At 42.4% G+C, this 15,906-nt stretch overlaps 1 protein-coding gene across 1 annotated transcript; it reads left to right on the top strand.

Moving 5' to 3' along the window:
• Positions 1 to 2,391: 2,391 nt before the first annotated feature.
• Positions 2,392 to 4,763, top strand: LOC100272836 (uncharacterized). The gene is made up of 2 exons (NM_001147289.1): positions 2,392 to 3,279; positions 4,159 to 4,763. The coding sequence occupies exons 1-2, from the start codon at positions 2,455 to 2,457 to the stop codon at positions 4,459 to 4,461; spliced, it is 1,128 nt and encodes a 375-aa protein (NP_001140761.1). The 5' UTR covers positions 2,392 to 2,454; the 3' UTR covers positions 4,462 to 4,763.
• Positions 4,764 to 15,906: the final 11,143 nt, after the last annotated feature.

The following is a 15,906-nucleotide window of genomic DNA, read 5'->3' as shown; positions in this document are numbered from 1 at the left end:
AAAAGGGCCAGCATGAGTAAGACAATGCAGTTAGATTGAAAGGTGAGAAATCATCTGTTGCCAAACCGAAGTGGATATTCCGCACTTCGTCAGCAAAGCTGGAATCAAAGGCATCTAGTTCCTTCCATGCATCTATACCAGTTGGGTGTGCCATGACATCGAGATTTTCACGTAGCCTTCTTTGTGCCACCTCATGTGTCTGCCTATATTCTTGGAGATAAACAAATGTTTCAACCGAGGTATAAGAGGCATGTAACGAAGCTGCTTACATGCTACCTCGGTCGTCACGGTCAAACCATCGTCATTTTCAACCTCTACGAATCTACGCTCACCACATACAATACACTTCTTCTCGCTCGCGGTCTCCTTCTAGTAAAGCATACAATTATTGTCACATACATCGATTTTTTCGTAGTCCATACCGAGACCCGAGAGCAACTTCTTGGACTGGTACATGTCCTTTGGCATCTTGTGATTCTCCAGAAGTACATCATTGATCAAGTTCAAAAGCTCCTTGTAGCAGTTGTTTGAGAATGCAAAATTGGTATTAATAGCCATAAGTCGAGTCACTTTAGTGTGGTCGTGCAACGGCTCTTCGACAACTTTAAGGAGCTCGAAGAACTTCTGAACCTCAGGCGTAGGAGAATCCTCATAATCGGGGGGTTGACGGGGGTTCTCGGAATCGACGAGTAGAAGCTCATGGCGTACATCATCAAGCATCTCTTTCATCCTATCGTAGTCCCCCTCTTCATGCGACTGAACTTTTGATACAATAGGAGGAGGTGGATCCTCACCATGGTGCACCCACACCTCATAGCCAGGTATATAACTATTATTACAAAGATCTATCGACGTGATCCTGTTAAGGAAATAAATGTTCTGACACTTTCTACAAGGGCACCTAACATTGGTTACAGTCTCTGACTGAGCAAAAGCATGGTCGAGAAACACGTCAGTCTTGGCAACCCACTCACTTGTTAGAGCACCTCTCTTCTTCCAACCTTCATACATCCATCGACGGTCCTCCACCATACTAGACGTTAACTTGATTAGTTAAGTAAATCACGCCCCTACATCTATAGAAAAGGATAGGTCCTAAATCCACCCAGGATGACCGACAAGCCTGTGTTTATGACAAGGCATGTGCTCGTGCGAAATTTCGACAACATAACCCTGTTGTTCTCCACTCGCACGCTTGAAAAATGGTGCAATTGGAGAACATAGGGGTTATAGTGCCAAAACTATACAGGGACACATGCCTTTATCATAAACACGAGCAATGTCGGTCACCCCGAGGTTGTCCAATAAAGGGACAATTCCAGCCCAACACACATCAGATGCGTCACATGTGAGGTGTGTTGGCCCGAAACGGGTGACGTGTAGGTGTCGTTTGATGACACTACGATACACTACGAATAACTAGAACCATCGTACATTATTATATAATTCAACTAATAAACCACCAATAAAATATTATATACGAAAAAACATTGTTACGGGACCATAAATCATATAAAATGACCTTATTTTGGGGGCGGAATTAAACCCTAGGAAATTAAAAGTTTAAATTATCTAAGCACCACTAAATAAACTAAAACAAGCTAATTTAATTACATAATCAAATTCCGGTCGTCGAACATAACAAACTCAACAATATTTAATATACAAATAATTTAATACTAAAATTCATTTAATAATTTATACATCTACAAAATTATACTACAAAATAAAATTACTCACTTAGCCGATGGTGAGATCGGTGTGGCCGCTGGTGGGTGACGTAGGGCTGGACGAGCGTTGGAGCCGACGAGGCAGTGGGGGCGAGGTGGGCGCTAGCGTGGGCGGGCGCTGATGGCTCCGTCGAGGATGGCTCCCGCCCGGCGTAACGGCGGTGCTGGTCAAGTGGCTTACGTGCGAAATGAAACGGTACGGTCGGGCGCCGCGGACTTAAAATTCTTTATTTCCGACGGCTTGTATGACAGTCCAACGATCTGTCTGACAGCTGTCGGCATAAGCGTCTTGCCGACGGCTTATGACAAGCCGTCGAACGTATGAACTTATGTCCGACACAGATAAGGGCGGTCGTCAAAAAAAACCGTCGGACATAAGTTGACCGTCATAAATTTCCCATTTTGGTGTTATGGTTACTGGATACGTCATGTCTAAGCATCAGCGGCAAAATCGCCTTTGGCTGGTGAAACCGTTCCCCGGCTCGTGGAGCTGCTCAACAAGCCGTCCCAAACGGGCACAGCTTCGAAGAAAGAACCATTATTAAAACATTGATCGATTGATCGATTGATGCATGTGCATGGATGCTACGCTGCAGTCGTAGAAAAGCAGAACACTATAAATAAACACCAGGTTCCATCCGTCTCTGCAGTCACCCACAACCAATTAGCCATTGGCCAGCACAGCAGTGTATAGGCATAGCTACGTACGTGGGAAGTGGGAACGATGGCACTCATCATGCAGGAGAGTAGTAGCCATGATTTGCTCCAAGCTCACGACGAGCTCTTGCACCATTCCCTGTGCTTCGCCAAATCGCTCGCGCTCGCCGTGGCGCTGGACCTCCGCATCCCCGACGCGATCCACCACCACGGCGCCGGCGGCGCCACCCTTCTCCAGATCCTCGCCGAGACTGCGCTCCACCCAAGCAAGCTTCGCGCCCTTCGCCGCCTCATGCGCGTGCTCACCGTCACGGGCATCTTCAGCGTCGAGCAACCACCAGCAGGTGGTGGTGATAATTCAACCGTCCACACGTCGGACGACGAAGCTGTCGTCGTCTACAGGTTGACGGCAGCCTCCCGCTTCCTCGTCAGCGACGAGGTGAGCACGGCGACCTTGGCTCCCTTTGTGAGTCTGGCGCTCCAGCCTATCGCTGCCTGTCCGCACGCCCTGGGTATCTCCGCGTGGTTCCGGCAGGAGCAGCACGAGCCGTCCCCGTATGGCCTGGCGTTCCGGCAGACCCCAACGATCTGGGAACATGCTGACGACGTAAACGCCTTGCTGAACAAAGGCATGGCCGCGGACAGCCGCTTCCTCATGCCAATTGTGCTGAGGGAGTGCGGCGAGACGTTTCGTGGGATCGACTCGTTGGTTGACGTCGGTGGTGGCCATGGTGGCGCCGCCGCCGCCATCGCCGCCGCCTTCCCCCACCTCAAGTGCAGCGTGCTTGACCTCCCGCACGTTGTCGCCGGTGCTCCGTCTGATGGCAACGTGCACTTCGTCGCAGGCAATATGTTTGAGAGTATTCCACCTGCAACCGCTGTTTTCCTCAAGGTACCATCCGTCGTCACTGCTGACTGCTCCCTCCTCCATGGCTCCATTTCTCAATGTGTTTGCATTTTGAGATCCATGGTCAAACTTCAAAGTTTTGACTATCGTTTTGTCTTGTCTTGGGCGAGATGCCTCTCCCGTCCAAAAATAATTTAAAATTTTATTTTACAGTATAGAGTAACGATATCTATAACACCGAACATGCATACTATAAAAATATATTTTATGATGTATCAATGATACTAATAATAATGCTATATTTTAAAAGATTTGTTCAAATAAAATAGTTTGACTTTAGAACAACTCTATAATTTTATTCAGACTATGTTTTGTAGGGATTTAGATATAAATCCCCTCATAAAATATTTTGGGTAATCAATTAGAATCAGTTTATAAAACCGTTTTGTTTGTGTGGGTGGATTCCTATTTCCACAAAATGCATTTTATATAAACAATCGTATAAATGAAAATAAGCTTCAAAAAAATTCTGAACTTCGAGTGGACAAGAAAAAATTTAAATATACCCTATTATATTTTGTTGCACTTAGAAAATCATAATTTAAGAAAACTATGATCACTAGTGTATAGCAAACACTGAATCGTCCCGAAACTAGTCTAGGAACTTTTGACATATATGTATATAGTGCAAAATAGAAGAGTCCTTTCAAATGTTTCTAGAACAAAACACTATGCAACACTTCTATTTAATTTGGCAGCGATTCTAATGTTCCAATATTACCAAATGAACCCTTAATTTGGGACGAAAAAAGTAGAAGTAAATAGTTCTAACATCATAAACATACATGTTATTATCTTTGAATCCAAACACCAAGAACCCTTTTGTTCATCATCTATCAATTAACTTGATGAAATCTATGCCAGAAAACTCTACATGACTGGGGTGACGATGAGTGTGTCAAGATATTGAAGAATTGCAAGCAAGCCATATCTCCACGGGATGCAGGTGGGAAGGTAATAATCTTGGACGTGGTAGTTGGATATAAACAGTCAAACATAAAGCATCAAGAGACACAAGTTATGTTTGATTTGTATATGATGGCGGTTAACGGAGTTGAGCGTGATGAGCAAGAGTGGAAGAAGATCTTCATTGAAGCTGGATTCAAAGACTACAAAATTCTACCCGTCATCGGTGACGTATCAGTCATCATCGAGGTCTATCCTTGAATGCTTTGTGAACAAAGACCTCCATAATAAACTGAAGACCATGAAGGTGTTGATAGTATATTATGATTTTTTATTTGTATTGTACACTTGATTCTTTGAGTATTTGTAATGACAAGCTGAGTAATTGTGTTTTTTTGTTAATGTGGTCTTATAGTGCACATTACACATGATGTATGATATGTTACTTGCCCTCATTTTGGTGTAGATGTGTGTTGGTCAAGTAGTCGATAGGCAACTCTATTATGCTTGGCATCAATAAGACAACATGGAAGCCTATGATTTGTTGTGTCATGGCAACAAGGAAAATTGTGGTCTTGGTGAAAAATGCATATGTTTTCAGAATGTAACAGAAAAGGCAAAATCACATCGACTTGTGCACAAATGACTTCTGCAAGACAACTCTAATAAGTATGTGTTGGAGATTATTGAGCTTGGCCCATTTAATTTACAATAAAACCCAATTCTGTCTTTTGTCATTTTCTATAATAATCCAACTCTGTCTTGTACGATAAGTTGGAAACTAAATTGACTAGATCATAAGCTAGTCATTTTCTTTCTTCTTGCGCGTGTTTATCATGAGTCTAATCCCATATATAATTGAGAGGCGTTCTCCGTGAAAGAAATGAGAAATAACTAATCCACTACATGTTGTAGTTTTAGATGAGGGAGTCCTCAGTGTTGTGCCACCTTAGGGCCCTCCGTCCATGAGGGCGATGTGATGGTTGTGGTGGAGAGAGTTATCTTTGAAACCTCCTTCGTTTAAAGTACATGCATGGGTTGGGACAAATTAGATTTTAGGCAATGGATATGTGTCTACTCGCCGAGTTAATCTGCATTATGACATCTACGGACTTCAATGGCACCACAAAAACACATCTTCAACCAATCTAGAGTGACCCTCGTAGTAAGTAAAGACCAGTTCCTCGTTCATGTTTATGTTAGATGCATTCAAGATAGATTTAATTATTCTAGGTTCGGCCGGAGTACTTATATTGTGCGTGGTTATCCTAACAAACTCTCATGAAACTGTTAGATCTCTCACCATATATATATGAAGGAGTACGACCGATTGAGATACACAATCCAATTAAATCAATCCAATTACCTTATTTATGATTATGCATTAGGTCTAGCGTAGCTTTCCCAATCTCAATCCTCACCTCTGTACACGCTTTGTGTGGCCTATCGACCCAGAGCAACTCTACGATCTCTCCTCCCGACGAGGGTCCTCCCAGGAGCAGGAGACAAGATATAGGTTATCCCGATAGCGAGCTCTCTACGTCGACATGGACGATCTGGCACCCTATCATGGACGATCAAGTGCTTTACCATAGACAGTCCGGCATCCGCCACCTTGTAGAGCCGACTCCAAATTCATGTATATTTAGCCCGAGGGTTCTTGGCATTTGGCCCCCTAAAGGTGCCAACAATATTAAAGTAAACACGCACAAGTGCATTTTTGCCATACTAGAGAGTTAGCGCGGTGATATATATATATATATATATATATATATATATATATATATATATATATATATATATATATATATATATATATATATATATATATATATATATATATATATATATATATATATATATATATATATATATATATATATATATATATATATATATATATATATATATATATATATATATATATATATCAGATTTAGAAATTTATTGTTGTTGGTGGAATTATTTTTAGAATTTATTTTAAAAGGGATTAAGAATAAACAAAAAAAACGTTGGGTGACGCACGTGGGGTTTTGTAAAAGTGCGCGCGAGCCAAGTTGGAGTGTTGGACCAGCTTGAGTAGGTGTTGTGGGGCCAATGGCAGTCGCACAGGAAGAAGTGCGAACTTGGACCTTATATCATGTCAAGTTCCTGCCGTCGGTGTGTTTTCTTTCCCGCGTCCGCTTGCTAGTCGTTGCTACCATGATGAGTCGTCGTCTGGTCTTTCCAAGACGGCGCCCGTCATGTTTCGCAGTACACGGAACCTGACCACGTACGTTCTTCGCTGCTTTAGCTATTTGAATGTGTACAGATCAGCATGTATATTATGGCGAAAGAGAAGATGCATGCATATAATTAATGCAGTCTAGTTCCAAATGCAAAGACTAGATGCAAAGACTAGTTCCAAACGCAGGGCATGGCCGCATGGGCATCATTGCTAGCCACGAGGGATCGGAGGCGGGCGCGTGGTTCTCGGTTTGCCCTGCGTGGCAGCAGTCTGGCACCCAGCTAGCTAGCGATGTCTCGTGTACCGCGTGACAGGCGCGCAGCGTTGGGTTGGGTGGGCGTTCCGACTTTTACGAGTTCGTGGACGAAGCGTTTCGAGCTACTAATATATTTTTCCGACTTTACGATATCGTACTTACTTGATGCTAAGGTATAAGTAATAGGTTCGAATAAGTACATAAATATAAGCATGAACAGGGATGAGCATCATGAACATGGTGAAAATTCTTAACATGAACATAAATATAAGCATGATAATTACGAGCATGTGAAGAATCAACACTACTAACCATAGGTGTCTCACCTTTTTTCCTTAACGAATTTTGGGACCTCAATACTCTTTGTGGTGTTTGCTCCCCTTTGGAAGCCAACACCGTCCTTAATTGAGGGATGCCTACCACTTGTGTAGGCTCTCCTAGCAAATTTTATTTTATCTATTCCATCATGAATTTTTAACTTGAGCATTTAATATTGCCATTTTATCATTCAAATCAGCAATAATATCTACATTTGCAATACAAACATCAACACCAATATCCTTACATTTATTGCAAATGGAAACATACTCAAGAGTGGATGAAGAAGCATGACATTCACTCAATCTCACTATCTTATCATTTAATTCATCATTATCAATCTTAATACATGAAATACAAGAATGGCAATCATACAACTCAGTAGGCAGAATTTTATTCTTTTCTAATTCCTGAGCAAGGGATTTTTCTACACTAACGACAAATTTATCATGCTCTCCCCTTCGTCGTAGTCGGAGGAGGAGCAGTATGAATCCCACTCCATGCAAATGTGTGCCTCACCATTCTTCTTATAGAAGTTCTTCTCCACATTCTTTACCTTCTTATCTTGTTCTTGGTCATCATTATTACCACACTTGAAGCAGACGTAGTCGGAGGAGGAGCAGTATGAATCCCACTCCATGCAATAAAATGACTAGTCTTACCACACTTGAAGCAGACGTGCTTCCTCTTGATTTGTTCTTATTGTTGTACTCCTTGCGCCCCCTCAACGCGGTATTGAAGCGCCTGATGACAAGTGTCATCTCCTCATCATTTAGGCCAACTGCCTCAACTTGTGCCACCTTGCTGGGGAGTGTATCCTTGTCGTTTGTTGGTTTGAAAGCAACACCTTACGACTCGGTGGAGGGGAGGCTCCCATTGGCGACGTCGTTAATGTACTTTGACAACTTTGTGATCCATCTATTTTGTACTCTCATGGTTGCGCACTTGGTTCATCAGAGTCTTGAGCCTGTTGTACATGTCTTGTGGGCTCTCTCTCCTCTTCATAGCGAACAACCCCAGTTCTCCTTCGATGACCTCCATCTTGATGATATTGGTCATCTTGTTTCCTTCATGTGTCGTCTTGAAGGTGTCCCAAATTTCTTTAGCATTCTTTAAGCCATTAACCTTATTGTACTCTTCCGTGCAAAGGGAAGCAAACAAGATAGTAGTAGCTTGGGAATTTCTATGAATTTTTTTTCTACTTCAACCTCATTATAATCACCATCTTCTTTATCAAGGATATTCATTCCATTTTTTACTATGTCCCAAATGTAAGGATAAAGAGAGTAAATATGATTGCGCATTTTATGGCTCCACCAAGAATAACCCTGCCCATCAAAGTGTCGAGGTTTGCCAAGAGGAATAGAAAGAAGTCGAGCATTCGCAATAATACGAGAATAATTAAAGGGAGTGCATTTAATGCTCGATTTAACTGTTTTCTCCTTGCGATGCTTGGAGGAGGTTTCCTCGCTTCTGGATGCCGATGGCGAAGAAGTGTCTGTGTCGTAGTAGAAGTGTCTGTGTCGTAGTAGACGATCTTCTTGATGTGCTTCTTCTACTTCTTGCCATCACGCCTGTTCCTTGAGGAGGTCGAGTTGGTGGGCTTTATGTCCTTGTTCTCGAACTCTTGGTCATTGTCCACCTTCCCGTCATCTTCTTGTGGTCGTCCCCCACCATCACTTCGGGTGGTTAAACCCAAAATGAAGCACCTTGTTCTGATACCAATTGAGAGTTACCTAGAGGGGGTGAATAGGTGATACCTAAAATACACAACTTTACACACAAACTTGATTCCAATAAAGAGTTAGTGCAAAACTAGATCAAGTCGAAGTGAGAAAATAGAGACAAGTTCTCTTCACTTGATTGCTCTTCAAATGTGTAAAATAGACATAAAGCAATATTGCAAGTGAATTGGATAACTTAGAGAGAGGAAGAACAAACACAAAGAAAATAGCGCACAAGACACAACGATTTTTCCTGTGGTTCGTCCAAGCGTGAAATGCTTACCTACATCCATGTTGTGGTGTCCCAACGGACATAGGTTGCACTCAACCCCTCTCAAGCGATCCTATGATCAACTTGAGTGCCATGGTCTTCCTTATATCAATATGAATCTCTTGCAAGCAATCTCCACATGTTGGAGTCTCTTATGATTGTATGCAAAAGAATGAGTTACAAATCCAAAGTGCAGCAAATAGAAATAGGAGAGTACACACACAAGAGCAAACGCAACAACACAACGCAAGAAGGAAGATCACAAGAACGCAATCACACCGAATTACAAGAACAGCTTAGAACAGTGCTCAGATCTCACTAGATTCATTAGAATGTGTTGTGGGAGAGTGTAGGAGTGATCAAGTGCTCTTAATATGCTTGGGATTTTTGAAGGAAGTTGTCAAGGGGGTCCTTTTATAGCCCATAGACACCCTATAGTTGTTGCTGCTTTTAGGCATATGCAACTTATTTAAGTGTTCAAACCTCATAGTTTTACCATTTTACTTGAAGTTGCACTTTTTAGCCTCTTTTGGACTTAGGGGGTGTTTGAATGCACTAGAGTTAATAGTTAGTGGCTAAAATTAGTTTGAGACATCCAAACACTAGCTAATAGTAATATTAGCTATTTTTACTAAATTAGTTAATAGTTAGCTAGCTATTTGTTATCTTGCTAATTCCACTACCGATTTTTAGCTAACTAACTATTAGCTTTAGTACATTCAAACACCCTCTTAGCACCTTCAAATTGCATACAAATGGACATGTGCTCATACTCTTAACAAACAAGTTAGTCCATATTGGTATGTTGGACACTCAATCACTAAAACTGGCAGAAATGACTATCTAGCCCATTTCCCTTTCAGTGCCACCTACAATGACACTCGACAAAGAGGCAATTTGTCGAGTGTCTTTTCCTGAGACGTGCACCCGTCAAAGTTTTTTTTATTTTTTTGCCCCCAAACATTTTCTAATGTGTTCCTACAATATCTGAGACTACCTATAGAATTTTGGCACATTTCTATAAGTGTTTGATAAGTAAATTTATTTGTTTTGATTAAATTTCTTCGAATAATTCAAATTTGAACCGCTAGTCATTCGAATAATGAAAAACAATGAATGCAAAAATGATATTCAAGTTATCGAGCATAAGTTAGAATGCATAAATTTTGAACGTCCTATTGACGAAACATGACCACAAATTTGTGATCAAGTTGTTTTTTATATTGTATAAAAAGCAAACGAAGTCGGAAAAACATGAAACTTGTCTAGATATCATGATATCATATGAGGAGGGCTATGATAAAAAGTTGGCAATGTTTCATGAAAGTTTGCCACATACCAATAGACTAATTTAAATAAGTGAAGTCCGCCGGCGGGTACGGCAACCATCACCGTTTACCGTCGTAGACTCGGCGAGGACTAAATTTTCCCCCGTTTGATCCCAGTGTGGACTAAATTATCCCTATTCTCGTCCTTTAAGAGAGTTCGTTCGGTTAAGAGTGGATTGGAAGTGCTTAAATCTTTTCCTAGACAAAATTGGATAAAAAAGTCTTTTTCGGGTGTCGAAAAAATGTACTCGGCAAAGAACCTTTTGCCGATAAAATGCTTATTGAGTATTATTTGCCGAGCGTACACTTTGTCTAGTCCGGTAGTGTCTGGTCTCTATACTACCAAACAAGGTCCCCTCAAATAACAGAGGAATACTAGCGGCAAATTAGAGATCCGGTCCCATTGCCATATGTAGTAGAGCGCAGAGGGAGCCAAGGTCCCCGTGTCCGTGTTTCACCTCATCGCTGACGACGAAGTGGGAGGCCGCCGTCAGGCGTGTCAGCCCGTGTAGACGTCAGCTTCGCCGTAAGCGCGTGCTCAAATGCACGCATGCGCGCTTCGATATATCGCTACCGACCTCTACCTGCCAATCATGCATGCAAAACCACGTGCAAATTATTTGCGTGCCGTCGTGCTCACGACGCCCGCTCGATCTACGCCTCTACCTACTTACATTGCATGCATGCGAATTATCCGTGTGCCCACAGCCACACACGCTGGAGATAGCCTGCCTTACCAACGACGCCCTGCTGGCCTTCCTTATCCACACAACGCTAGCTGCATATGTGTGCACTGTCCATCATGTCCATTCAAAAGAAATTCATCCAATTCTACCACAAGGAAATCGAGGAGCATCCACGTCCATTCAACTGCAAGACATATGTACTCCATTAGTCCATTTGTTGCACACATATATAGCAATCAACCAAAAAAGCATAATGGAGTACGTATACAGCCATCCATGCACGCCACACTGTGCTACGACTATACGACTACGACGGCCCGCCCGGCGCACACGGCCGGCCGGTGTATATGAGAGACAGCGCTCTGGGTGGTCCCGCGCGCGCGCCACCCGCTCCCAAACTCTCGCATCGCGCACAAAACTAGCTAGACCGTAGTACCATGCATGTCGCTTGTTTGCAAATGCCCGCACCGCCCACTCATCGCCAGACCTTCACTGCCCCATGTGCCAAGCGGACACTTGGCTGGAGCACGTCACGTCGTCCTCCAGACCTCCACCTCGCGCCGACCTTCCGTCCAGCCTATAGATGGCCAGACAGGTTGTACCCTAGAGATATAAATTTCGGTCGAAATCCAACAAACACTACCGGACATAAGCCCTATAATTACGGTTGTAAATCTATTTGTAGTAACATTTTTTATAACCATCAATACTAGAGGTCAGTAAAACAATCTTTTTTACAGGTGGGTAAGTGGAAATTTCCACTTGTGGTCGACATAACAAAACCGTCAGTTGGTCGAGGAAATAAAACTGACAAGGGAAATCTTTTCCAGGAAACGTAAAAATAGGTTTAAAAATAGCAAAAAATATTTTTTATTAGGGAGACCTCGATTGCCCGTCTCCGTAAAACCGCCTACAGAAATATGATTTCTACTGGCGGTTTTTAAGAACCACCATAAAAAATAGTACAGACGGTTGATAATCTAATCCGTCAGTAAAAATTATACCCCACCCAAGGCTTAGAGCTTTTTTCTACTAGTGGAAATCCGTTGTTTTTCTTGTTTTCGCAACTTGACAGTAACGAAATCCAGTGATTTTTTTTTGAAGTTTTCGTTTCAAATTTTTTTATTTAAAAAATCATAAAAATATGGGGGAAATCTATTAAAAACTAGATGTTCCTAGGACTCTTCTGATATAAACCTTGTTCAAAATAATGTTCGCTTGCAAATGAAAAAAAACAAAATGGATCGATGTCATGTCCAAACCTGTTAACCCATAACCCTATAACCCATTTAACTCAGTTTCCTATAGCTAGCCCAATACCCCCTAACGCTCTCCTGCTCTCCTCTGTTGCAGGCTGTCTGGAGCTCGTGCGAGCAGTACATCCCGACAAGATCTTGGCGAGATCCGGTGGTCGAGCGTCGGGTTTCGACGAGAAAACAACGAATCTCATCAGCCACGGCTGTTCCGCGGCAGGCGGCAATGCGAGTTGCATTTCCCGTCGAGATTGGGGCGAGTTTTGGAGGTTGGGCGGTGGTTTCTAGTGCGGATCTAGCGGTTCTCGTTCGCTGTGCCCGGGCAAGAATTGTCATAGTTGTTTGGTTTCTCGTCGTCGTTGACCGGTAAATGGCGTGTTTTTGGCGGAATCCGGTTGTTTATCGATGAGATCCTATGCCCAAGTGAAGAGAAAGAGGAGAGTTATCCAGTGACCTATCAATTGCCATCCAGGAGTATGAGTTCCTCAGGAAAAAAGAGGAGAATTCTCTAGTGACCTAGCAAGGAGAATGACAAATGATCACAATACATCCCCATCCATTTGGTGGGCTATGTTTGGGTCAAAGACCCGACTCTACAATGTGTTGAGAAGTGGCTTCTTTAACAATGTGTTTCATCAAGTGGGTGTGAGCGCAATTGGAGTACATTTGCTTTCATTCATACAAAGCTCTGCAACATACTAGGATACTAGAAGCTACATGAGTTTGTGCTCGTGAATTACAACCTACATCTACGGATTCAACATGCATCAGGTACACCTGAGCCTAGTGAGTTTGATCCTGCCTTAGCCCTCATTGATCTCTCGTTACATAGGCATAACGAAGCCATTAGTGATTGCATGGAGAGAGGGAGATCCAATGTGGATCCAACATTGGATGAGGACTCATCTTACAGTGACACACATGTTCCTAACAAGTTATTTACATCAATTGCCCAAAAACATGGAGACACAGAGGATGTACATGAATGGGCTAATACAATAGTTAGTGACACCAACCTCAGAAAGAGAAAAACAAAACTTGGTCCCTCAGAAAGCAAAGGAAAAAGGTTAAATTTGATGATGAGGAAGAAGAGTTTGACACTAAAGAAAGCAATAGTGAAGATGATGGTGGCAACGATGGTGATGGTAGCCATGGGAATGATGGAGATGACGGTGATGGTAGCCATGGGGATGGTGGAGGAGATGCTGGAGCATATCATGTTGCGGGTAGCCATGCTGGAACATATGGCGCTGGAGCATATGGTGCTGGAGAATATGGGACTGGGGGTAGCCATGCCTCCCAAGATTCAAATTATGGAGCACCTCATTCACAACGACGTCATTCGGTTTTGTGGACCTGTTAATGATGGTAGCCACAACTTAGCTAGCTCGAGTTACAACTATCCATCTCGATGTGACAAACACTTATACGGTGCATGGGCACCACCACCTGGTCCAATACCACCATCGGTCATGTATGGGTATGGACAACCACCTCCTCCACCCGCATATGTATACTCGCATCCTCCACCCGATTCCACCATATGGACAATCATTTTATGGTATCACAAATTTAGATCCATTTGCTTCTACAACCTTACAGGTGTGTTACTTTTCCTTCATCATAAAATATTTGTTTGTTTTTCATATTATCTAGCTAATTTTAATTTATAAATGTATAGAAATATGTATATGGAATGGGCCCACACCCAGATGCTTCGAACATGCTTGAATATTATGACTTCAACTGAATATGTGGATTCCTTTGCGTTGTAATTTGTGTTATTGGAAAATTTGCGTTATGGAAAACTTTATATGTACTTCTATGACACAACTGTAACCTTCTATGGATGTGTGTTGCACTCAACTTGCGGTTTTCTATTTGCATATGTATGTTTTATGTGTTTTTTTGCATCAAATTATTTGTGAATATATTGTTATTCATTGTGCAACATGATTTGAATAAAATACAAACAAATCCTACCAGTTTTTTAAGTTTTCTAACCAAACTACGTTTCCCGGTAAAAAAATCGCCAAAATTCGGTTAAAAAGCAGTGAAATCCGGTCGGGAAAAGCGAAATTTGATTAGTCAAATTTGAAACGCAAACCGTTTGGGAAATGCGAAATTTGGTTAATTCATGTTTTCAGAAACGGGCGAAATCCGGATAAAAACGAGATGGGTAACCCTAGCTGTGTCTGGCGGGCCGGCTCGAGGTACAACCTATTTAATAGTGTCGAGGTCCGGTTCAACATGATATAAAATGGGCTCGTACCGTGCCTCCTAGGCCCATATTGCTGGCCCGCATGACACATTTATATTTTTCAAACTACTTAGTGTGTGTATATATATATATATATATATATACGGCGGCACTAAAATGCACCTGGGTGCATTCTCTATATTGAATGCACCCAGGGTGCAATAACACCCCGAGCACGCCTCCCCATAAGAGTACGCCCTCAGCCCTCCTGTACGCGCGCCTCCCTGCCCTCCGCCGCGAGTATCCTCTAATTGCAAACTTAAATCTCTGTTTTTACTCCTTGATTACCATTGCATGCTGTGTTGTTACTCCAGTTGCAACGTTTGTTGCTTGTTGATTGCAACTATGGGTATCCGCTAATTGCAAACTCATGATTGCGTGTTGTTCTGCAGAATGCAAACATACTTGATGTGTTTATCCGCAGGGTGCGGTAAACATTTGATACAAGGGAAGAAGCCTACCTCTTTTATCTTGACTATGCAAAGTTGGCTGGTTTTAGTGCCAGGACAAAGAGGTGTAATTGCAACTGCTGGTGTGGTGTGATTGCAACCTCGCATTAGGTGTGATTGCAACTGCTGTATAATTCTACCCAAATATCTGTTAAAAAATGTAAACAAAAATGATTGCAACTGCTGGTGTGTTGTAATTACAACTACTGGTGTGGTGTGGATGCAACTGCTGAGTTGCTCTGATGTGATTGCAAGTACTGAATAACTCTGGAAATTTTGTTAAAAATATGATTGCAACTTCTATATAACTAGATGCAACTGCTGGTCTGGTTCGAAAATTGTAGCATTTTGTCGGGAGCGTGCGGGAGGGACGAAGATGAAGCGTCGGTTCGGCCTGGGTGGGGCGGTTGGCTCGGATCAGGTGCTCCTGACACGTAGGTTCGGCCTGGGTGCATTCTCTATATTGAATGCACACATGTGTAATATATAAATACAGTATATATATATATATATATATATATATATATATATATATATATATATATATATATATATATATATATATAGGGAAGAGGTAATGGAAGCCCTGGGCTTCCCCTACTAATGGAAGCCCCAACCAGGACGCGGTCGACTCAGCACCCGCGTGCTTGCGTCAGCCATGCAGTCAACAGCCAAGATTCTAGGACGATAAGCGTAACGCAATATACGAATGCATATATATATGGATAAAGATGCGTAAAACATGCATAAAGGAATCTTTTGAAGCCCGAATCACGTGGAACGAATATGACACTGTGGACAGCGTTTACGACTGCATAATGACATGTACTTGACAGCATAAATCATGCAGTATGTGGTTCTGGTTCTGGCTCGGGCGGATTCCAGCGTAAACCGTGGGCTAAAACAGCGTAAATGAGTATGAAATTTAGAGTAA

This window comes from Zea mays, chromosome 1 (genome assembly GCF_902167145.1).
Source record: "Zea mays cultivar B73 chromosome 1, Zm-B73-REFERENCE-NAM-5.0, whole genome shotgun sequence".
Classification (NCBI taxonomy): Eukaryota; Viridiplantae; Streptophyta; class Magnoliopsida; order Poales; family Poaceae; genus Zea; species Zea mays.
The sequence above is the reverse complement of the archived record's forward strand: the minus strand, read 5'-3'. Positions and strand labels throughout refer to the sequence as shown.

What these genes read in the sequence shown, in the direction of transcription:
- LOC100272836 (NM_001147289.1), top strand. Translation starts at nt 2,455, where the DNA reads ATGGCACTCATCATGCAGGAGAGTAGTAGCCATGATTTGCTCCAAGCT. An exon ending in CAACCGCTGTTTTCCTCAAG is followed by an intron (nt 3,280 to 4,158) that starts GTACCATCCGTC and finishes AATCTATGCCAG; the next exon opens with AAAACTCTACATGACTGGGG.